The sequence below is a fragment of the Hypanus sabinus genome, chromosome 18, assembly GCF_030144855.1.
Source record: "Hypanus sabinus isolate sHypSab1 chromosome 18, sHypSab1.hap1, whole genome shotgun sequence".
NCBI classification, from domain to species: domain Eukaryota; kingdom Metazoa; phylum Chordata; class Chondrichthyes; order Myliobatiformes; family Dasyatidae; genus Hypanus; species Hypanus sabinus.
The window spans coordinates 57,624,842-57,649,688 of record NC_082723.1 but is presented as its reverse complement, the minus strand read 5'-3'; the positions used below and the strand labels follow the sequence as shown (position 1 = coordinate 57,649,688).

The following is a 24,847-nucleotide window of genomic DNA, read 5'->3' as shown; positions in this document are numbered from 1 at the left end:
TTGATGCCCTGGCAAATCAAGAACCTATCTACCTCTGTCTTAAATACACCCAATGACTTGGCCTCCACATGCTTGTTCCTCTTTGGCCTGTATATATCCCGTGCCTTCCAAATGCTTCAAGAATTTCCAGCCCTTACTGCTCTGCCATCATCCCTGTGGTGTTCTTTCCCAATCAATTCTGGCCAACTCCTCTCTGAAGCTTCTGTAATTCCTTTTACTCCGCTGTGATACTGATATATCTGACTTTAGCTTCCCCTTCTCAAATCTCAGGGTGAATTTGATCATATTATGGTCACTTTCCACTAAGAGTTCTTTTACCAGAAGTTCTCTAATGAATTCTGGTTCATTGCACAACACCCAATTCAGAATAGCTGAATCTCCAGTCAGCTTGACCACAAGCTGCTCTAAAAAGACATCTCATATGCACTCGAGAAATTCCCCCTCTAGTCTGGCACCAACCTTATTTTCCCAATCTCCCTGCATATTGAAGACCCCATGACTACTGCCCTTTTGGCATGCATTTTCTATCTCCCATTTGTAGACCACATGCTTACTGCTATTTGGGGATCTGTATACAACTCCCATCTGGGTCTTTTTAACTTTGCAGTTCCTTAGCTCTATCCACAATGATTCAACACCTTCTGACCCTATGTCACCTCTTTCTAATGATTTGACTTCATTTTTTTACCAACAGAGCAATGCTGCCCTCTCTGCCTTTTCTTGGACACTAAGCTCCCAGCTACAATCTTTCAGCCACGATTCTGTGATGCCTACAACAGCATACCTGCCAATCTGCATCTGTGCTGCAAGTTACCTACCTTATTCCATATACCATGTGCATTCAGATACAACATCTTCATTCCTGCACAACATTGTCACTCGTTCTACCCATGCCATTAGTACATACATGGTCCTCGACTTCTGGCTGTTCACTCTCCCATTTAAGAAAGCTGAGGACTCTCAGATAATTCTTGATCAGAGATATCCTGGACCCTGGCAAACGGGAAGCAACATACCATCCAGGAATCTCTTTCTCGCTCACAGAACCTCCTGTCTGTTCCCCTAACTAATGAGTCCCCTATCACCAGTGTGCCTCTTTCTCCCCCTTCCTGTCTGAGTCACAGAGGCAAGCTCAGTGCCAGAGATTTGACCACTGCAACTTCCCTCTGTTGGGTCCCCCCCCCACCCCCCACTTCCTCCTGCACCTTGGGTGTAATTACTTCTCTATACATCCTATCATCCCCTCAGCCTCCCAAATGATCCGGTGTACATCCAGTTCCAGCTCCAACTCCTAGACTGAGTTTGTTAGAAGCTGCTACTGGATGCACTTCCCGCAGGTGTATTGGTCAGGGATACCAGAGGTCTCCCTGCCTTACCAGGTCCCACAAGAGGAACATTGCACTATCCTGCAGGTCATCTCTACCTAGCTGAGCAGTTATAATGAAGAGAAGGAAAAAAAAACGTTCTTTGCTTTCTCTGGGTGAAGTCTCTCTTCACGGAAGCCTTGAAGGGCTAAAGCCTTAAGGAGGACAGGGAAATGGCAGACGAATTAAGGAAGTATTTTAGATCATTTTTTCCCACTGTGGAAGACACTAGCAGTATGCCAGAGGTTCAAGAGTGTCGGGGGCAGAAGTGAGTGAAGTTGCCTTTACTAGGGAGAAGGTACTCGAGAAACTGAAAAGTCTGAAGGGAGATAAGTCACCTGGACCAGCTGGTCTACACCCCAGGGTTCTGAAAGAGGTAGCTGCAGAGATAATGGAGCCAGTAGTAATGTCCCCTCAAGAAGCAATGGTTTCTGGCTTGCTCTGGAGATCTGGAAAGTTGAAAATGTCACTCCACTCTTCAAGATGGGAAAGAGGCAGAAGAAAGGAAATTACAGGCCAGTTAGTCAGACCTCAGTGGTTGGGAAGATGTTGGAGTCAATTGTTAAGGATCTGGTTTGGGGGCGCTTGGAGGCACATGATTAAAATAGGCCATAGTCAGCATGGTTTCCTTAAGAGAAAATCTTTCCTGTTGGAACTCTTTGAAATAACAAGCAAGTTAGACAAAGGAGAATCAGAGGATGTTATGTACTTGGATTTTTCAGAAGGCCTTTAACCAAGTGCCACACGAGGCTGCTTAACAAGTTAAAAGCCCGTGGTATTACAGGAAATATACTAGCATGGATAGATCATTGCCTGATTGGCAGGATCAAACAGTAGGAATAAAGGGAGCCTTTTCTGCCAATGACTAGCGATGTTCTGCGGGGGTCTGTGCTGGGACCACTTCTTACATTATATGTCAATGATTTGGATGGAGGAATTGATGGCTTTGTGGCCAAGTTTGCAGATGACACAAACATTGGTAGATGGGCAGGTAGCGTTGAGGAAGCGAAGAGGCTACAGAAGGATTTGAACAGATTGGGAGAATGGACAAAGAAGTGGAGATGGAATAGTGTCAGGAAGTGAATGGTTATGCACTTTGGTAGAAGGAACAAAACACAGACTATTTTCTAAATGGGCATACATTTCAAAAATCTGAGGTGCAAAGGGACTTGGGAATTTTCATGCAGGATTCTCTAAAGGTTAACTTTCAGGTTGAGTCTGTAGTGAGGAAGGCAAATACGATGTTAGCATTCATTTGAAGAGGATTAGATTATAAAAGCAAGGATCAAATGCTGAGGCTTTATAAGGTGCTGGTGAGATCTCACTTGGAGTATTGTGAGCAGTTTTGGACTCCTTATCTAAGAAAGAATGTGCTGACATTGGAGAGTGTTCAAAGGAGGTTCACAAAATTGATTCCAGGATTGAAAGACTTATCACATAAAGAGTGTTTGATGGCTCTGGGCCTGTATGCACTGGAATTCAGAATGAGGGGGGGAATCTCATTGAAATGTATCAAATGTTGAAAGGCCACAATAGAATAAAGTTGGAGAGGATGTTTCCTATGATGGGGGAGTCCAAGACCAGAGGATACAGCCTCAGAATAGAGGGATATTCTTTTAGAACAGAGATGAGGAGGTATTTCTTTGTCCAGAAATGCAGCTGTGGAGGTCAAGTCATGGATATATTTAAGACAGAGATTGATAGATTCTTGATTAGTCGGAGTATGAAGGGATACAGGAGAAGGCAGGAGATTGGGGCAGAGAGGGAAATGGAACAAACATGATGAAATGGCAGAGCAGGGTCAATGGGACAAAAGGCCTAATTCTACTCCTGGGTGTTCTGTGACCCAAGCTTACTTAAGTTGGAGGAGTTTCAGTTGTGTGTGTTGCAGTGATATAAAACTTTGGTTAGTGGTGGTGTTGAGAAGCTCCCGCTATGTTCCCCGAGGAACACACAGAACTGTAGCTCCCTTCCCACATCAGCTATCTCAGACCCATTGAATTGGAGTGGAACCATAGACACAAGAAAGGGATTCTGCAGATGCTGGAAATCCAAAGCAACAGAGACAAAATGGCAGAGGAACACAGCAGTTCAAGCAGCATCTATGGAAAAGAGAGAAGAGTTTACACTCTCTATAGATGGTATCTGGTCTGCTGAGTTCCACCAACATCTTGTGTTGAACTGGAATGAAAGCAAGCTACCCCCAGTAGTGTGCAGATGACATGGAGACTGGTGTTAATTGTGAAAAGGGTAGTCTTGTGCTACAGGATGCCATGGATCAGCCGTTGAGTTGGATAGAGCAGTGGCAAATAATACTTTATCCTGCTAAGTGTGCAGTGATGCATCTTGTGGGGTCCTGAGGTCCTGACCAGAGTACTGATCGAGGGGGTCGTTGAGGGTCAGCAACGGAAAGGGTGAGCAGCTTCAAGTTCCTGGACATCAACATCTCAAATGCCTATCCAGGACCCAACATATTGATGCAATCGCAAGCAACACATGCCTGTAGCTACCCTTCATTAGGAGTCTGAAGAAACTTGGTATGTCAGCAAAGACTCCAGCAAATTTATACACATATACCGCGGAGAGCATCGTTTGAGACTGTATCTCAATGGAGGCTCCAATGCATAAGATTGTAAGGGGCTGTAGACTCAGCCAACTTCAGCAGACACAACCCTCCCCAGCACTGAGGACATCTTCTAGAGGTGGTGCCTCAAGAGGGCTGCACACATCATTAAGGACTCTTGCCATCCAGGACGTGCCCTTTTCTCATTGCTGAAGGCACATGAGCCTGAACCCACACTCAAAGTTTTAGGAATTTTCTTTCCTTTTGACAACATACTTTTCTGAATGGTCCATGAGCAATATTCTCTTTCGTACTAATTATTTACTATTGTAACATTGCAATTTGTTTTAAGTCCTGAACTGTACTGCGGCCACATTTCGAGACATATGACAGTGATAATGAATGTGATTCTGAGGAACGGAGGTGTACAAGCCCAAAGAGGCCTGGAGGTGGCAGCAGAGAGGTGACTACGTCTGTAACCAGGGCATTGACTGGAAACAGTGGGACCTTGGTTCAACTTGATCAAATAAAGGGCACCGCTCTAGTCACCACGTTGCAGGAAGGACATGGTTGCAGTAGAGAAGACGCAGAGATTCATCAGGATGTTTCAATAGAGGGAAGACTGGGTGTGTTTTCCTTGGAGTGGACAGGGCCAAGGGTGATCAGTTAGAGGCCTACAGAATTATGAAAGACAGATAGCACAGACAGCAAGGCTCTTTTTACCAGTGTCTAAGACCAGAGGGGATGGTTTAAAGAGGACTGAAGGAATCGCCGGGAGGCGGGGGCTATTTATGTGATGGGGGAAGCAGCGAGTCGCTATATTTACAAAGCTCCTGGATCAGCACAAATCTTAAAGGCATAAAAACCCATTAAATGGGATTACAGAAAGGGGCATGATGGTTAGCAGGACACAATGGGCTGAAGGGCCTGTCCCTTGCTGTGTGATTCCGTGATCCTGATTGGCTGAGAAGATACTGAAGCACACCCGGGATGGGAGCACAAATCAATTGGGAATTCGGAGGCAGCAACCCAAGGAGTCATGAATACAGACACCCAGGGCCCAGTGTCATTGCGGCCAGCTCCCCAGGGTCCAGGAACTGACTGCCCCGTCTCCTCAGCATCAGATCAGAGTAACACTGCTGTAACTGTTAGACCTTATTCTGCAATGTTATTGTTTTACCTTGTTCCATCTCGATGCAGTGAATAACAATTCAGTCAGTGTGAACAGGAAGCAAGACAGCCTCTTCACTGCACGTGTGACTATAAACCAACTTCATGCTTGGGTTGAGTTGTACTCCGACCCCAACAACCCACTTGCAAACGTTTCCACATCATCAGTGCGCTCTAAACTTCTGCTGTGCCCTTGCAATGCTCGGCTTTTATCAACTCATACTTTGATCATAAGAAATTCGGCCCACGTAACATTTGCCGCCGTCTCCACAAGGATCCATGGACGTCAGCTGGCCATAAAGCAACATGGCTAGCTCTTCCTCGACTCCCCCCCCCCCCCAAGAAGATCGAGAGGGGCTGGGTGTCAGCGAGAGGCACACAAGTGAGCGTGGCACCGATGGTGTCTCCTCGTGTGGTGACCGAACGCTTGCAAATGGGCTCCCGAGATCGGAGAAGAACTCACCCACATCTCCCGGGTTATTTCCCAACCCACTTCATTTCTAAACTGGGTCAGTGCTCCTGTCTCGGGGGGGGAGGGGGGCTGGAATAAATCGTGGAGTGGGGCATGAGACTGAGAACCCAGGAGCAACTCTCCCCCCCCCCCCCCAAGATCACGGCAATGCCCCACTCTCCCCCTTTGACAAGTTCACACAGACACAAGCACACAGGCTAGAAGTTTTATTATTGGAAAGAAGCAAACAGAAGCTTCGTCCCAGTGGTCAGTGGTCAATGCCCCCACAGTGTGGCTGACAGGGGCCTTGGTCCAGAGTCTGACAGTGAGTACCGACGGTAGTGAAATGTAAACAGAATGCAGATGTAAACACAGGCTGTTGGGATCTCCAGCACCGAGTAAACAAGGAACAGAGGGAGCGTCACTGCCTGCTCTCCCTCCGCGTCGACCAGCAAGGTCCTCCCGAGACCCAGCCCACCAGAAGGTCAGTGCCGGCGCAGTATGAGGATTTAGGAGTGAAGAGGTGTGGAGAGTGCAGGGTGCCTCTGCCTCCACCCCCCCCACCCTCAGGTGGGAGCGGCGACCAAGCAGGAGGCAGCAAGGAGTGTCGGGCCGACCTGCCCTTAGATGAAGGTGGAGTCGAGCTGGCTGTTCTCCAACGGGGCCCGCGACCGGGCGGCAAAGAGTTGTTTGATGAGGGCCGACTTCTCCTGTTCCAGCTGGGTGATTCGCTGGCTCTTGGTGGTCACCTCCTGCCGAGACATTCCCATTAGACCAGGGCCTGCCACGCCACGCCACCTCCATCAGCCCCCCTCTCGCCCCATCCCGAGCTAGTTCATCATCAACCCCCCCAAACCTTCGGCCACACAAGCTAACCCAAGGGTGAAAAGCGTGAACACTCTGGGCTTAATTCCGGCTGTGAGGCCGTTGCCCCCTACTAGGGAATGGGTATCAGCCCGTTGGAACTAGCCGGGCAAAGGAAAGGCTCCTCGATGAATCCAGCTGTGAGTTCAGAGCAGAGGAAGGTCAGAGCACATCTGGAATGGTGTGCACTCATCTGGAATCCCTAGCCAATCAGGGGAAGTGCACAAAGGTTCACCAGACTATTCGGGCAGTTGTCCTCCAAGGAGGGGGTCGTGCAGACGGTGACTACGCTCGCCCAGGCTGGGGATGAACAAGATCTGAACTCATCACAACGTGCAAACCCGCCACAGCTCTGTCACCGGGGAACCGAGGCCGGGAGGGCTGCGTTGGTCCAAGCGGCTGCGGTCAACGTAAACCCAGAGGGAGACCCCTCGTTGGGACGGATACTCCGGGGACGGGGGTGGGGGGGTGGGAAATGGAGTTGGGACACACCCAGCGGGGAACATGCTGCAAATTCGACTGCGTGAACGTGCCGCGGATCGCTGCCCCTCCCCCCCGCCGTCTCCCACCTTGGTGAGCAGCCGGTTCTGCTCCTTCAGCATGCTGACCACCTGTGCGTTGTTCCCGAGTCCCGGAACGCCGGCTCGGACGGGGCCATCAGCCGCATTGGACGACCTCGCCTGTGGCTGTGGGCAGGAGAGCAGAGCAGCGTCTGAAACCACTTTCGCGCACGGCAGGGACCAGCAGTCCACACCCAGCCTTCGGAAGGAATCAGACACTAACCGGACACCCCCACATCCAAGTGCCAGGCACTCCTCACTCTGAGTTAATGCAGGGATCAGCTGGAATGAGGGTCCTGGAAGGTTAGGGTTGGATACAGGGCAAAGCAAAGGAGGGAAATTCAATTCCCCCTGTAGCTTGTCCCGCAGACCCCACTGACAGACTGGGCACCACTGCAGCTTCTCTCCACAGGGACACGTCTTCCCAGGGCAGTAGCGACCACTGTGTGATTAAGCGTGGCCACGGCATAACGTGTGATGCAGACAGCAAGAGGACCATGGCTTGGCAGGAAGAGTCACTGTCTCACAGCACCAGAGAACTGCTGTCTGTGTGGAGTTCGCACACTCATCCTCGGACCCTGTCCCTGTCTGCTCTCGGGGGGTGGGGGGGGGTCGGCTAAACATCTGGGCTTCCTCCAGATGCTCCAGTTTCCACTTCACCACGACCCGCAGGTTGGCGGGTTAACCGGTCACAGTGAGCTTCCCCACAGCTCATTGCGAACGTGGGGAAGAATTTTTTTAAAAATTAGGATTAATTTACGAACAGTGTAAATGGGTGGTCAGTGGTCGGCATGGACTCAGATGGGCTGAATGGCCTGCTTCAGTGCGGCGGGATTTTACGGGCTAACGCACCCCACAGAAATTGTCCAGTCACAAACAAGAGAAAATCTGCTGACGCTGGAAATCAGCCTCCACAGATGCTGCCTGGTTTGAAATGGTGTGAGTTTGATGGCAGTGGCTATTGGCTGGGACACTGTCGAGCCCCAGATGGTCAATCCCTCCCCCCCCCCCCCCCCCCCCGAGAGCACAGGGTCACGGTGAGAGTGACCATTGTCCGAGCTGCAACCCATCCGGGAGGGACGGAGTTAGGTTCCAAAGCCTCTGACCGAGTCTCCCCCCTCACCCACCGGGGCACACGGATTCCGAGTCGAGGACCAGAGGGAGTCAGAGCACCAGGTAACACACGAACTGAGGGCACAGGCAAGCTCAGTGACCAGCCACCCCTCTCCATCCCCACTGAGGGACGACCCACGGCCCAGTCAGGTCAGCTAGAGGCGACGGGCTTGGTCTAGTGTGGGTGTCAGCCGGGGGACAGGATCAGGGCGTGAAAAGGGAGGACAATGTGACGCGAGACCGCAGGAGGTTGACCCAGACCGTTGGGGGGGGGGAGGTGGAGTAATTCGCTGGAGCCAGACCTTTGCCGAACAGGAAGTGAGGTCGGCGAGGCAGCGGCTGACGAGTTGGAGTTTGGGTAGCAGCTGGTCCAACCTCCCCGAGGTCCGCCGGGCGGCTTCAGCCTGAGGGTGGGGAGAAACAGAGGTCAGAACCCGCAAGTCCGCCAGCCCCTCCCGCAATGGCTGGGACCCCCCCCCACTCAAACCCAGCACCCCATGCACACTCCCGGGGGTGGGAGCACAGCGCCACACCTCTCTGGAGCAGGGACCTGGAGCGGCCTCAGAGCAACTTCTGTGCAGTGTCCCCCTCAGAAAACACTCCCCGGCAGGGATCAGCAGAAGTGCTTCCCTCCCACGCCGCAGGGCCCAGACACTTTGTCCCAGTCACCTTCTGCCGAAGGCCCCCTCCCCTCTACAGTTCTCAGCCATTCTCCGATCCTGTGGGAACTCACACTGCCAATTAGTAAAACCCCCAGTGCAGGTTTACAAAGCCCTGCACAGACCAGCTGTGAAGTGTAAACGCACAGCACAAGAGCAGGCCTCTCAACCCACGTCTGTGCTGAACACAATGCCAAATTAAACTAAATCCCTGCGTGACCCATCTCCCTCCATTCCCCACGCATTCACATACCTGTCTAAAAGCCCCTTAAATGCCACGATCACACCCATTTCTACCCCACCTCTGCAGGCTCATTCCAGGCACCCTCTACCGTCTTTGTAAAACAGATCTCGACCTGCACATATCCCTTCAACATTCTCCGTCTCACCGTAAACACCTGCCCTGTAGTATTTGTCATAAGATCAGAGTGGGGATGTTCGCAGATGACTGCACAATGTTCTGCGCCATTCGTGACTCCTCAGAGAGTGAAGCTGTTCAGACCCAAACGCAGCAGGACCCGGACAATATCCAGGTTTAGGCTGACAAGTGGCAAGAAACATTCGAGCCAGGCAATGACCATCCCCAACAAGAGAGGCTCTAACCATCATCCCCTGACATTCAGTGGCATCACCAACACTGAATCCCCTATCTTCCACATCCTGGGGGTTACCATTGATAGGAAACTGAACTGGTCTAGCCATATAAACACCGTGGCTACCAGAGCAGGTCAAAGGCTAGGAATCCTGTGTAACTCACCTCCCGACTCCCCAAAGCCTGTCCATCATCTACAAGGCTCAGGTCAGGAGTGTAATGGAATACTCACCACTCGCCTGGATGTGTGCAGCTCCATTGACACTCGAGAGGCTTGACACCATCAGTACGAGGCAGCCCACTTGAATGGTACCCCTTCCACAAGCATCCAATCCCCCCACCACCAACAAACAGTTGCAGCAGAGTGTACTTTCTACAAGATGCACTGCAGCAACACATCAAAGTTCCTAAGGCAGCACCTTCCAGACCCACGACCACCACCATCTAGAAGGACGAGAACGGCAGATACCTGGGAACACCAGCACTTGGAAATCCCCCTCTGAGTCACCCAGCATCCTGACTCGGAAACATATCGCCGTTCCTTCATTGGGTCAGAATCATGGAATTCCCACCCCAACAGCACCTACACCTCAGAGACTGCAGCGGTTCCAGAAGGCCCTCATCACCACCTTCTCAAAGGCAACTAGGGATGGGCAATAAATGCCCGCTTAGCTGGCGACTCCCACATCTCGTAAATGAATAAATAATTTTAAAAAATTGACTGGAGAAAAGGCTTCTATCTATGCTATCCATGCCTCAGATAAACTTGTTAACTTCTTTGCTCATTTACTTTTCTACTAAACCCATTCCAGCTATGTTAACAACTAAATCAGGTTCCACTCTGCAATGTGTCAGGAAATTGCTCGAACCAATTTGTGCTTCTTTAAGGTAAGTAGTTGAGAGGCAGAGGCCAGAAGCCCCGCCCACTCACACTGCCAGCAGATGATTGGCCGATGTTCCTCTGATGGTCCTGGATGGCCTGGATGTGATGGAGGTACCAGTCACGAGCACAATCGATCATCTCCAGACCCTGCAGCAGAGCATCTTTCTCCTGCTCCAGCTCCTTCATCCACTTCAGCTGCAAACACAAAGACAGGGTTGACAGACAGGCCATGGTCCAAACAGTCTGGGACAAAATGGGTAAAGTACAAGAAAGACATGAACTAAACTGATACAAGGGGCCAATTATAGCACAGAGCAGGAGCCCGGTCACAGACCAGCCAATTAAAACACAGAGGAGAATCCCTGCCACAAACCAGCATAGACCAGGACACCTACCTACAGGCTGACCAATTACAGCACAAAAGAGGACCCCTGCAAAATAAAAGCCAATCACAACACAGACCAGGACCCTTGCCATGCTCCAGCCTATTACAACACAGACCAGGACACCTGTCAACAACAAACAAGCCAATCACAATACTGACCAGGACCCCTATCAACAGACTGTCCAATTACAACACAGACCAGAACCCCTATCACAGTCCGGCCAATTACAGCACAGATCAGGACCCCTTTTGCAGATAAGCCAGTTAAAACACAGACCAGAGCCCCTGCCACAGATCAACCAATTACAACACGGACCAGGGCCCCTGACACAGACAAGCCAATTACAGCACAGACCAGGGCTCCTGTCACATACTGGCCAATTACAGCATAGACCAGGCCCACTGACTTAGACAAACCAATTACAACACAGACCAGAACTCCTGTCACAGACCAACCAATTACAACACAGACCAGGGCTCCTGTCACATACTGGCCAATTACAGCATAGACCAGGCCCACTGACTTAGACAAACCAATTACAACATGGACCAGAACTCCTGTCACAGACAGGCCAATTACAACACAGAACAGAGACTTTATCAGAAACCTGCCAATTACGGTTCAGACTGGGAAACACACAACAAACCTATCACTGACCAGTCTGAGTACAGAACAGAGGCGGTACCCAGAATCACACCACAGGCTACACAACCACAACAGAAACATGTACAAGAAACAGGAGTAGGAGCTGGACATGTATCCACTTGGCTCAGCTCCACTTATTAACATCAGGTCATATCTGGTATTGTTTGGCCTCTGTCCCACTGACCTTCCTCCCAACCAGGTAGCTGGCCTTTGAATATACACCAGCTCTTTAATGCAAATATCTATTCAGCCAATCATGTGGCAGCAACCTAATGCATAAAAGCCTGCAGACATGGACAAGAGGTTCAGTTGTTGTTCAGACCAAACATCAGCATGGGGAAGAAATGTGATCTAAGCGACTGACCGTGGAATGACTGTTGGTGCCAGAGCGGGTGGTTTGAGTATCTCAGAAAATACTGATCTCCTGGGAGTTTCACACACACCAGTCTCTAGCGTTTACAGAGAATGATGTGAAAAACAAAAAACATCTAGTTCTGTGGGCAAAAACGTCTTGTTAATGAAAGCGGTCAGAGTAGAATGGCTAGACTGATTCAAACTGACAGGAAGGTGACAGAAACTCAGATATTCACAAGTTGCAACAGTGGTGTGCAGAGAAGGATTTCTGAACGCACATGTCAAATTTTGAAGAGGATGGGCTACAGCAGTAGACTATGGACATACACTGTGTCCATTTTATTACGTAAAGAAAGCAGCTGAAGTGGCCACTGAGTGTATCCCAGCTCTCCCAGTTAAGTGATCCCCAACACTCTAAGTTTCTTGCAATTTCCACCTTGAATAAAACGTCTCCCACCCCTTCTAAACTCCACTAATCTGGGCCCAGCCTGCTCAACCTCTCCTCACAAGAGGGTCCTTCCAACCCAGGAACCATCTAACTAAACCCCCTCAGAGCTGCTCCAATGAAGATGGAGGCCAAAGCTAATTGCAACACTACCAGTCCGGTCAGAGCAACCTGATACTGCATGTATAGTCTCAGGAACATCCTGTAGCTTAACCTTCCCACTGTTACATTCCAGTGTTTGGATTTACTGCTTGAAGTTGATATTGCCTGCCTGGTTAATCACATAACTGCACTATCAGTTCTGTGCTTCACATGTGAGGATCCTACACCCTGCTGTACTGCCCCGGTCCGCAATCTTCTCTCGCTATTCAATCAGCCTGCCGCCTCTCTGTTCTCCCATTTCCCCCAATCGTCCTCTATTTGCCATCTTTTACCATGCTTCGCCTACAGATATCCCATCACTGTGTCTTCCTCAACCTGTTATCGTCAGCAGACTCCCCTACGGTATCCCTTCACCCGAGGTCCTGCAGTGGTACCGAAGTGCGGGTACTGCAGGCATTGCTCCAGTGACCCAGGTTCAAATCTACTGTCTGTGTGGAGTTTGCACGTTCTCCCTGTGACTAGAATGTAGAACACTGCAGAACAGTACACCCAATGTTGCGCTGACCTTTTAACTGACTCCAAGATCAATCTAACCCTTCCCTCCCTCATAACCTTCCATTTTTCAATCATCCATGTGTCTTATCTAAGAGTCTCTGAAATGTCCCTAATGTATCTGCCTCTGCTACTACCCCTGGCAGCATGTTCCATGTTCCCAGCACTCTCTGTGGAAAGCCCATCTCTGACATCCCCCATATACTTTCGTCTAATCACATTAAAATTATGCCCCCTCATATTGGTAATTCCTGCCCTGGTAAAAAAGTCTCATTTTCCACTGTCTTTGCCTCTCGTATACCCCTATCAAGTTACCTCTCATCCTCCATCACTCCACAGAGAAAAGCCCCTGCTCACTCACTTTTCCTCATAAGACATGCTCTCCAATCCAGGCAGCATCCTGGTAAATCTTCTCTGCACCCTCTCTGAAGCCTCCACATCCTTCCTATAACGAGGCGACCAGAACTGGGCACGATACTCCAAGCGTGGTCCAACCGCAGTTTGACAGAGCTGCAACATTACCTCACGGTTCTCGGACCCAACACGTCGTATGCCTTCTTAATCACCCTATAAACTCGTGCGGCAACGCTGAGGGATCGGAGCTGTCACACCTCTGGGTGCTCCATCCTCCTCCCACGTTGCAAAAGTGTGCAGGCTGCAAGGTTTGTTGAACAATTAAATAGCCCCTGTGCAGGTGAGGGTACAATCTGGGGGCCGGTGATGGGTACATGGGGAGAATATAGCAGGTTTATTCTGACTGTGCGCATGGTGGCACATGCTGAACTGAGATCAGTCTTGGACATGAACATTGCCAAGTTTACCTCAGAAACTAATCATTTAAAAAAAAACACTTCTTGCTAGCTCATTCTCACAATTTTCATCTTTATTTTGAAGGTTATCGCTTTAAGTTCGTTGTTCCCCAGAAAATCCATTACTTTACAAAGGGCAATTGATAAGTTTGTGGCCTAAGGTAGAAGGAGATGAGTTATACAGCTCTCGTTACATGCACGTGCAGTTTAACCTTTTGAGTGATTATGCAGAAAGTTTGAAGTTAATATCTCCTTCTACCTTGGGCCATGAACTTATCAATCACCCTGGATGAGGTATTAACTTCAAACATTCTGCATAATCACTGAAAGAATTGAATTGCACGTGCATGTAACGAGAGCTGTATAATTCATGTCCTTCTACCTTGGGCCACGAACTTATCAATCACCCCTGCAGTGGACACTTCCTGGAGGTCCAAGATTCGTATGCTCCACGACCGCTGGACTAAGTGTGTAAGTGTAGGAGGGGACAATGTTGAAAAATAAATGTGCTAGGTTTTCTAAAATTGACTCCTTCTACCTTAAGCCACGAATTTATCAATTACCCCTCGTAAGATTATTAGTTAATTCTGCCTTATCGCACATAACTTGCCTGGTTTGTGCCACAATGTGTTGTTCGAAGGTACTCTCTGGACATACTTGCCAATTTGAATTAAAACAAAGACTAAAGTTCTCTGTGATTATTGCAGAACCTTTCTTGCATTATTTCCCAAACCTTCAGTGAAGCCACTGTTAGGGTCTTACTGACACTCGCCCGAGTTCGTTCTCACCTCCTGCACTAGCAGCCGAGATCAAATTGCACCACAGTGTTGGTCCCATGCTCCATTAGCAGAGCCCCTGCTTCACAAATACCAAATACCCTGGGCTATTCTGTTCCCAGCTACGGTCACACCAACCACGTCACCATTCCAGTTGTCAGACATACCCATTTATTCAGTTCTGCCAGCAACTCACCTGTGTTTCCATGTACACTCAATCTTTTCACTTTGTCCTTTCCTTCACTTTTCTCTGACCTGCCTGCTTACCTTCATTCCATCCTGATGACCACTAAACTTTTCACCAGCCAGCACTGTCACCCCTTCTCTTTGTTCAGCTTTCTTGTCTCCCCCTGAGCCGAACCACCTCACCTCCTGCCTCTGCATACAAAGTCACGTCTATAGACCTAGTTATTCAAAACACTGGGGTCCTCGTCTCAGCCGGATTTTTCGGATCCCTCCTGCCCTGCATTTCTGCCAGAACCCTGTGAGATGAAAGCTCCTCCTCCCACACCTAACCGTGGGCCAAACGTTCAGCTGATCTCATTCACCCTCTGTCAATTTGCGAGTGGCTCGAGGAGCAATCTAGAACTCATTACCTTTGGAGTTCGGCTTTATTAATTTGAGACCAGCTCATTGCCCTCAGCAGACCTCCTTTACTCCAACAATCAGATCTTCTTTTCCCACTCTGATCCCCTCTCCTGCCCCAAAAAGGTGCCTTTAACCCTGGAACTGGGCAGGTAATTCAATCCTGGGACTCAGGAGAACAGTGCCTACCATTCCCTCTCTCCACTAACTGTATCATCCATCCCTCTGTACCTGTCTCACCTGCTCACACCCTCTGACCAGATTTACAGTCATCGTGAGAGGGAGGACTTCCTCCTGGGATGAAATGCCCAGCTAGATTTCTTCCCCCGCCCCCCGAGGAACCACGGTGTTTGAAGCTTAGTCACCAAACCAACAACTGGGGCGGCACGGTTGTGGTATAGTGGTGCCCAATGCTTTACAGTACCAGCGACCTGGGTTCAATTCTCACCGCTGCCCGTCTCCGCACGGGTTTCCTCCCACAATCCAAAGACGTACCGGCTGGTAGTAAATCGTCCTGTGATTAGGCCAGGATTAAATTTGGAGGGGGGGGGGGGTTTCTGGGCAGCACAGCTTGAAGAATTGGAAGGGCCTATTCCTCGCTGTACGTCAATAGATAAATCAATTTCAAGTTTAGCTTCCACAGCTGCTACGTGGGACGCTGGGCTGTCACTCTCAGCCACTCTCAGGGTGAGAAGTCAGTGGATTTATCTCCACTGCTCCTGCTTCCCAAATACCACTCCGCTCTGCTGAAAACCCACTTGAGCCCACGCAATGGCAGAGTGTAGCTGAGCCCAGCTGGGATTCCTGATCACAGATGGCTCACCGTGACAGAGGGTACAGGGACAGGGTCACGAACCGGTGATGGTATACCTGTCAGCTAACCGTAGCAGCTCACAATCCTACGTCTGCACTTTGCTGTCTACCTGCACGGCGCGCTCTCTCTCTGTAACCCTTCACGCTGCGTTCTGTTACTGTTCCCACCGTACTGATGATCTGTATGGACGGCAAGCACAAACATTTTCACTGTGCATTGGCTCACGTGACAAATAAATTCAGGAAGGTCTCAGCAAACCTTAACATGTCCGCCACAACAGACAGGGTCTCTCGGTTGCCACTCACTTCAACTCTCCTTCACAGTCCCACTCGGATATGTCCATACATGGCCTCCTCTGCTGCCATGATGAGGCCAAACTCAGGTTACCGTCTCATATACCGTCTGGGTAGTCTCCAGCCCCTTGGTATGAGCACTTCCTCGCCCATTCTTCCAATCTGTCCAAGACCTGTAGACCCCCTGCTTCCTCAACACTGTCTGCTGCTCCATCCATCATTGTATCATCCGCGAACGCTAGAATCAGATTTAGCCTGTCCACAAAGCTATCAATTCCGCCCGCTAGGTCATTAGCAGGTAACTCACTGCGCCATAGTCGGTTCCACTGGTGATGGTGTGACGCCGTGCCTCGCCGCGGTCACGTCCCAGACGCCGGCTATAAGCTATTCCACTGCAGGCAACCTCACTCTGGCAACGGTTCATGTGCTTCCGGTCTGCAGGAGGAACGAACAACAATGAGGTTCAACTGAGCAGCGGTAACCTCAGTCTGGGGTTAGGGATTGTGGTGTCGGCCACAGCTCCCACCTCACTGAACACGCCGGGGGGTTGACGTCCGAGCCACACGGGCCCTCGACGGAGCGGACGGAACTAACTGGTTGGCGGGGCTTCTGATTATCGCCCGGTGACCCCCTCACACCCCGAGTGTGGGAGGGTTGGAAGGGATGGGGGGGATGTGGAGGAAGGGTAGATCCCCTCCTGCTGCGAACTCCAAAGAGATCCCCGTTCGGGGAGAGGAGGGGACAAGGGGCTCAGGGAACGTCCCGTCAAAAGCAAACTTCAAAGGAGACACGGGTAAAGGGGAGTCCCGTTGCAGACTAGATCCACAGGGAGGGGTGGGTGGGGAGATACGGTCCGTGAGGATGGGTTTGCTGCGACAGTTTTGTCGATGTTTGTCATTTACAGAAGTACCGACACTCCACCTGCCACCAACCCCGCCCCGTGCTCACCTCCCTCCCTCCCCGCCCGCAACATGTCCCAGCAAACACCTGCTAGGCAACTTCAGCGAGAGACAGCTGAGCTGCAGGGAAAACTGCAGAGAATAAAGAAGTTGTGTCGGTTCTTTATTGAAATTTGCACAAGTCAGCAGGAACGTTTAATCCTGGAGCAGGGGAGAAGACAACAGAAACAGGGGAAGGGGAGAACGGGGGGAGGAGGGTTGGATGGTACAGACGGCCTGAGGCAAGCTATTGTACTGATTCCCTAATATTGCCAAAATCAGGCCCCCCCCCCCCCCGCATCTCACCTGCCTTCAGGCGTCTCTGCTCCTCCAGCACTCTCTGCTCAGAGGCTTCCCGCCAGAGTGCTGGCCTCGCCTCCCTCCGCTCTGCCCGCTGCTCCTTGTCGCCCACGGGGGCCCAGTGTCGCCCCAGCTCCTGGCCCGGGCAGTCCTCGGGAACGTTCATGGACCTCACCCCCAGGGGGATTTTCTGCTTCTCTCCATGACCGTCGCAGTTATCGGAGCCGGGTCTGGTGAGCATCGGGATCTGCCCGGCCGACCTGGGGCCGCCGGGGCAAGGCTGCTCCAAACTGCCCCTTCTGACGTCCCTCTTCCACTCTGCAAAACATTCCCACAGCTCACAGACAGGGCGAGGACCACCCTACCACCCCACCACCCTACCCCCTCACACCCTGGGTCACGGGGTGGGACCAACTCGAGACTCTCAGCAACACTGCGGGGTTGAAGAAGAGTAAGAAACCATGAAACAAACAACAACAAGGGCAATTAGTGCTACAATGCAGGAAAGCTGTGCAAAAAAAAAATCTCTGCATCTTATCCCCACTGCAACCCTGGCCTTGCCCTATCAGAGATACTCCTGTGGTCTTATACAATGCCTTCCTGCACCCCCCCACCCCCCAACAACCCATTCAAAACTAAACACTACCTACATCCCACGGCTGTTTATCGGTTACAGCTCTGCATTTACCTCCATCACACCCTCAGTACTCATCAACAAGCCCCAAAACCTGGGCCTCTGGACCTCCCTCTGCATCTGGATCCTCAACCTTCCCATCGGGAGACCACAGTCCTCGTGGATCAGAAGTAATATCTCCTCGCTGACCGTTAACAGTGGCGCACTTGCAAGGATGCGCACCCCTCCCCTCTTCACCCACAGCCGTGTGGCTGGGCACGGCTCAAACGGCATGTCTATAAATTTGCCGATGACTCGACCATTGTTGGCAGAATCCCCGATGGTGACGAGGAGGCGTACAGGAGCGAGGCAGATCAGCTGGTTGAGTGGTGTTGAAACAACATTCAACATCAGTAAGACCAAGGAACTGATGGTGAACTTGAGGAAGGGGGAAGTTGAGGGAACACATCACTGAGAGTTCAACAGTGGAAAGGGTGAGCAGTTTCAAGTTCCAGGGTACCAACATCTGAAATGATCTATCCTGGGCCCAATATAACTATGGAAGTACAAAAAAGGCACGACAATGACTTTGAGGGGACTTGGCATGTTACCAAAGGCTCTCATAAATTTTTTTACAGATGTACCATGGGGAGCATTCCAACTGGCTGCATCGCCATCTGGTATGGAGGGGCCACCGCACAGGATCAGAGAAACCCAGCCAGCTCCACCGTGGGCACTGGCCTCTCCAGCATCGAGGACACCTGCAAATGGCAATGCCACTGAAAGACGGCATCTACTACCCAGGACATGCCCTCTTCTCACTGCTACCATAAGCCTAAAGACACACGTTCTACATTTTAGGAACAGCTCCTCCCCTCACCATCAGGTTTCTGAATGGACAATGAACCCATGTACACTAACTATTTTTTCTTTTTTTTTGCTCTCTTTTAAAACTAATTAGTTAGACTTATATAAATATATTTCTTATTGAAATTTATAGCTCCTTTCCTTTTATTGTGTATTGCAATGTACAAAATATGCCAATGATATTAAACCTGATTCTGATTCTAATCTGGCTTCTTTTGCAGTGCTAAGGGTTGTCATTCTGTTCCTCTCTCCGCAGATGCTGCCTGACCTGTTGATTATTTCCAGCGTGCTCTGACATTAATCCGCGGATGTTTCATGGTAATAAGGAAGGTGGTAGGGGCTGTCCCTCAGACGTGCAACGCCCAGGATAACCCAAGTGTTACAGGCCGGACACCTCTGCCACGATCATTCTCAACACTGGAGCTCCACAAGGTTGCGTCCTCACCCTTCTACTCTGCTCCTTCTACACTGATGACCGTTTGACCAGATTCTACTCTAACTCCAGCTCCATGTTTGCAGATGATACCACCATAGAGAGCCATCCTAAATAAAGATGAGCCGGAGTACAGGGAGACAGAGGGCTTAGTAACATGGTGTCACAACAACAACCTTTCCCTCAATGTCGGCAAGAGTTGGTCATCGACTTCAAGAAGGGGTTGGTGCACATGCTCCTGTCCACATCAACGGTGCTGAGGTTAAGGGCTTCAAGCTCCTAGGTGTGAACATCACCAACAGGTCCTGGTCCAACCACGCTCAGGTCACAGCTAAGAAAGCTCACCAACACTTCTAGTTTCTCAGGAGGCTAAAGAAATTTATTGTGTCACCTTTGACTCTGACCTTCTGCTGTCAATGAACCATAAACCACCTCATCCCGATGCATCTGCTCTGCCCACAAGAAATTGCAGAGTTGTGGACACATCCCCTCCGTCAGCCTTGGTAAGTCACCAAGCATAACCAAAAGCCCCACCTACCCTGGCCACCCCTCCTTTCTCTCCTGCATCCGGAAGGCAGAACCTGAAAACATGTACCACCAGGCTCAAAGACATCATCTACCCCTCGGATATTGTTATACAGTCCCCTGGTATAAGATGGGTTTTCGGCCTGTCTGCACAAAAAGGGAAAGTCGTTACACACTGCCAGAGGAACTCATACAGATGTTGTGCAACAATGGGATGATCCCGATGTCACACTAGGAACTGGGAATGCCACATACGTTATAGGCGCCGTAGGCATTGTCAGATGTTGTTTTGAATGGGATGTCGTGTGGCTGGAGGATGCCCCCGCACAGAATTTGACAATCGTCCCACCCCTTAAGTGGGGTGGGGAGAGTTGCCCCGAGCACCCTGCCTCTCCGCCCGCCCTCCCCGCTGCACCCCGTTCTCACCGCTGCTGTGGCCGGACTCTCGTCCGCCGCCGGGCCCGGGGCTGAGCAGCGCCGAGCGGAGGCCGGCCACCAACCTCTCGAAGGTCAGGTAACCGGAGGCCGGCGCCGCCCTCCGCAGGCACTGGAGCACACCCGGGGGCAGAGCCTGGCCGGCCCCGCCCCGCCGCCAGCGGGACTCGATCTCCAGGACGTGCACCGAGCCTCGCCGCTCGTCGTCCATGATGTCAAAGAGTGTCCGCAGGCTCTGCAGGAACCCGCGGGGAAAGTCCTGTGGCTCGGCACCCGAGAGCGGCACATCCATGAGACTGCGGCCGGCTACCCAGTCCCGGCCCTTCCCCGGTCAGTCTCCACCCGATGTCCCTGTCTCAACTCTGGCCCGGGTCCAGCTGTTATCCAAGTCCGGATCCGCCGGGACGCCTGGTCCCGGTTAGCCTGCGGCTGCTCCGGTCCAATTGTTACCTACAATTTCCGGTGAGATTCCACTTTGTAACAAAAACTTTTCCCGCCTTGTGCTCTTCCCCTCTGATTGGCTGCGGGGAAAATCCTGCGATTTCGGATCCCTCCACTTGCAGGATGGAGAAAGAGGCAGGGAGAGAGAATGAGAATAGGAAGATATCACAACAATAAAGGAGCCAGTCATTTGACCAATTCAATCAAGATCATAACTGATCTCACACACACCACACAGTTATTACCACTCAACTATCACGCTCTTGGACCAGAGTGTATAACTTTACTCAACACAACACTGAACTGAATGCACAACCCATGGACTCACTTCCAAGGACTCTACGACTCATGTTCTCAATACTTTTTATTTATCCAGTCATTTATTTATTAGGTTTTCTTTTTTTGTATTTCCAAAATTCATTGATCTTTGTTGTGTTCTCGTACTTATCCTGAATGTCCACAAGCAAATGACATATATCTACTTTAATAATAAATTTACTTTGAAGTTTTTAATATATTTTTATTCAATTTTTTAGATTAATTACATAGAATGAATAGTATAATAGAATAATAGAGTATAATATCAGCCCTTCCCCCTTAACATCCCCATCTGAAAAAAAAGAAAAATGAAAAAGAAAGAAAGATTGCCTAGAAGATCCCCACATGCTCCATGGAGTTCAAAATAACTTTAATATATATATTTATTTCTATCTCCAAATGGCTAATAAATTTATCTTCAAAGGGCCTATATATTTAATCCTATCTTTTGTAAATAAGGATGCCAAATTTTCAGAAATATATCATATTCATTTCTCAAATTATAAGTAGTTTTTTCAAGTGGAATGCAGCTAAAAATTTCATTATTCCAACAGTCCATAGATAAGTATGAATCTGATTTCCAAGTGAATGCAATAGCCTTTTTGGCTACTGCCAATGCAATTTTTATAATTTTTTTCTGATATTTGTTCAATTTAAGTTTCAGTTTTATTCCTTCAATATCACAGAGTAAAAATAATATTGGATTATGTGGAAGTTGTATTCCAATGATTTCTTCCAATAAAACTCTTAAATTTATCCAAAAAGGTTGAACTTTAAAACAAGACCAAGTAGAATGTAAAAAAGTACCAATTTCTTGATTACATCGAAAACATTGATCAGATAATTTACTTTAAACTTTGATATGCCACTGGAGTATCATTTTCCTGTCCACCCCTTATTTATTTTTCTAATATCCACAAACACTCGTGTCAGTGCTGAACGTAACCTGAGCCTCCGCAGAATCCTGGACAAAGAATTTCAAAGATCCACTACAGTCCAGGTGAAGAAATTACTCATCATCTTGGTGCTAAATGACCCATCTCTTATTCAGAGGCTGTGACTCTTCAGCTGGGCAAGTGCTTGATCCTGTATCACCTTTTCCTCTGGTATTCCCCCCACCTTTTTATACTAGCAATCCTCCCCTCTGCCCAGCCTCCTTCCAGTCCTGGTGAAGAGATCTCAACCCAAAACATCAACTGTCCATTTCCCTTCATTCATTGTGCTATTCCCTGAGTTCTCCAGCTGGAGAACTTCATCGAAGCTGGACGTCCTGGTTTGGAACCCATGAACCTCTAGGTTGGGTAATTCCCTAGGGTGTAAACTCTCCAATTACTTTGGCCTGTGGCAGATGAATTAAAGTCAGACATCTCTGTCAAAGCCATCTGGCAGGATGCTTTGTTACCAGAATTCACCAACACAGAGACCTCACCAGCTGGCAGTGAAATATGGAACTGATAAATTCGTTTATGACTGTTAAATGTACCAAGTTACAGTGGAAAAACTTCTATTTTGCATACCAGCCATACAGATCATTGTATCAATGGATCCATTTAATACCTGAGAACGTATCCAGTCCACAACCTGAAATTCTTACTTTTTGCAGACATCCACAAAGTAGAAGGAAACCCCCAAAGGATAAATGACAGGAAAATGTTAGGATCCCAAAGCCCCCTCCTCCCCCTTCCCATACACAAGCAGTAGTAAAGCACCAACTCTCTCTCTCCCTCCCCCCCCCCACTTGTTCCAGCAGGAAGCATCAGCCCCTCCCACCACCCACCAAGCAAGCAATAGCAAAGCCCCCGAAGCTCTGGGTCCATCGAAAGCGCGCTCTCTCTCTCTCCACCCCCCCTCTCTCTCCCTCTCTCTCTCTCTCTCTCTCTCCCCCCCCCCCCATAACGAAGTAGACAACAGTCCGCCTTAAAGTACAAGGTGACAATTCAGCAGTCTACAACAGCGGGATAAAAACTGCTTCAGGTACGGCTTTTGTATCTTCTGCTTGATGGGGGGGGGGGGGAATTACAATAGAGAACGTTCTGGAGGAGGCGGGAGGCATCTTTGATTATACTGGCTGCATTACTAAGGCAGCTAGATGCGTAGACAGAGTTCATTGAAGGGAGCCTGGTTTCCATGACGAGCTGCAGTTTTTCGTAGTCACGGGCAGAGTAGTTGTCACGCCACCGAGAGTGTCCTGACTGGCTGAAGCGATGTCAGGCGCCGAAGCTGCAAGACCCCGCAGGGGAGAGGATCACCGGGATCACCGGGATTTCCCTCCCCCTCTTCGTGACATTTACCGGCAGCTTTGCAGACAGAATGCATCCAGCTAACAATCTCTTGAAACCCATTATCATCAGGATTAATACAGCTAGACTGTGAGACTATGAATACCCTGTCACCACTGAGGGGGCGTTACTAGGACGGTGAGGTGTTTACTCTTTACCTGCACTGGGCATTACTGCATGAATGTTTTGGTTTGTATGTTGTGTGGGTGAACTGTGGTCCGGAGGAACATTGTTTCATTTGGTTACACGAATGTACAGTCAGATGACAATAAACTTGGACTTAAAGCAAGGACACATCCGGGTCGGATGCTTTCTATGCTGCGACAATGGAAGTTGGTCAGGGTTGACGGAGACACGCCAAATTTCTTTAGCCTCCTGAGGAAGTAGAGATGTTGGTGAGCTTTCTTGGCCACGTTTGGACCAGGACAGACTATTGGTGAGACTTGAAGCTCTGAACCTCGCTGCCGTTGACGTAGGCAGGAGCATGGGCACTGCCCCCTTTCCGAAATCTCTTCAGAGCCAGCTCTTTGCTTTGCTGATGTTTGAAAACAACCTTGTTGATACAAAAACACCAAATCAAACAGGCTGTTAGGAAGCTTCCCGATGAGAAAGGACCTTGTGCTTTCCCAGCGAATATGATGGATGAACTTGATGAAGGTTGTCAGCGGAACGTCAGTTATAATCGATGCCTGTCACCCGGCTGAAAGTCCGAGAAGAGTTCATTTGTCAAGCTTTCTGATATTAATACAACTAGAATCAAACCCCTCACCCAACCAGACCGTAAGCAGGAAAAGCAGAAAATGCTGGAAAATCTTTTCAGGTCAGGCAGCATCTGTGGACAGAGAAACAGTCTAGCTCCGATCCTGTGACCCTTCTGTTCTTCTCTCTCTACAGAAGTTGCTGGACCTGCTGAGGTCAAGTTAAATGACAAAAAAAACTTGACTTAAGTTCTTTTCAGCAGTTTCTTTTTTTTTTATTTCAGATTTCCAGCATCTGAAGTTTCTTTCCTGCCTAAGGGTCTCAGCCCGAAACGTCGACTGTACTCTTTACCGCAGACGCTGCCTGGCCTGCTGAGTTCCTCCAGTATTTTGTGAGTGTTGCTCGGATTTCCAGCATCTGTAGATTTTCTCTCGTTTGCAGTTTTTTCCCCAGCTAGTCCAGACTAGGATACATTGGCGTTACGTAAGGTTGGCATCAAATAACCTGTTTTTAAGAAAATCTGTACAAAACATTCCGCTAATGTTTACACGACAAAAACAAGTGCTGTCGGGGGGAAGGGAGAATTATAAAGACGGGCTCTTTCCGATCTCAGATCCTGGATTTGTAATGCTGGGATATGCTGGAACGAGCGAGCCTGCCTTTGCTTCTGCAGAACAGGCGCCCCCAGCTTTCCTTCCAGACAAGCTGTGCTTTCAGTGCGGCGGGGTGTGGGCGATCTGGGGCTGACCTCGCTCCGCCAGCAGCCTCAACCGACTCTCGGGGAATGAGTACGGCACGGGTATCCTGCACCTTTCCTCCACCCTCGATCCTATCCGGCCGAAACCAGACCTTGCAACTCCAGCCGTGACCGTGATTCGTGGCGAGTGCGACCGACGTTGGTTATTGACATCACGGGTTGGTTACTGCACCAGCAGAGGCTCAGCATTCTTGTCCTCGGTCAGGCATAGGCTGGACTGAACCGAGAAGGGCTTCAAACACAGATCAGACCCTCAGAGCCC

General features: G+C 49.7%; 1 protein-coding gene across 1 annotated transcript; it reads right to left on the bottom strand.

Moving 5' to 3' along the window:
• Positions 1-5,766: 5,766 nt before the first annotated feature.
• Positions 5,767-22,587, bottom strand: LOC132407627 (suppressor APC domain-containing protein 2-like). The gene is made up of 7 exons (XM_059994410.1): positions 20,083-22,587; positions 17,225-17,536; positions 16,288-16,415; positions 10,268-10,414; positions 8,388-8,489; positions 6,982-7,098; positions 5,767-6,300 (listed from the first exon to the last, which is right to left on the bottom strand). The coding sequence occupies exons 1-7, from the start codon at positions 20,381-20,383 to the stop codon at positions 6,172-6,174; spliced, it is 1,236 nt and encodes a 411-aa protein (XP_059850393.1). The 5' UTR covers positions 20,384-22,587; the 3' UTR covers positions 5,767-6,171.
• Positions 22,588-24,847: the final 2,260 nt, after the last annotated feature.

Coding starts and splice junctions, on each gene's coding strand:
- LOC132407627 (XM_059994410.1), bottom strand. CDS start 20,383: ATGGATGTGCCGCTCTCGGGTGCCGAGCCACAGGACTTTCCCCGCGGG. Junction 10,415..16,287: donor GTGGAACCGACTATGGCGCA/GTGAGTTACCTG, acceptor TTGTGTTTGCAG/CTGAAGTGGATGAAGGAGCT. Junction 6,301..6,981: donor AGAACCGGCTGCTCACCAAG/GTGGGAGACGGC, acceptor ATGTCTCGGCAG/GAGGTGACCACCAAGAGCCA.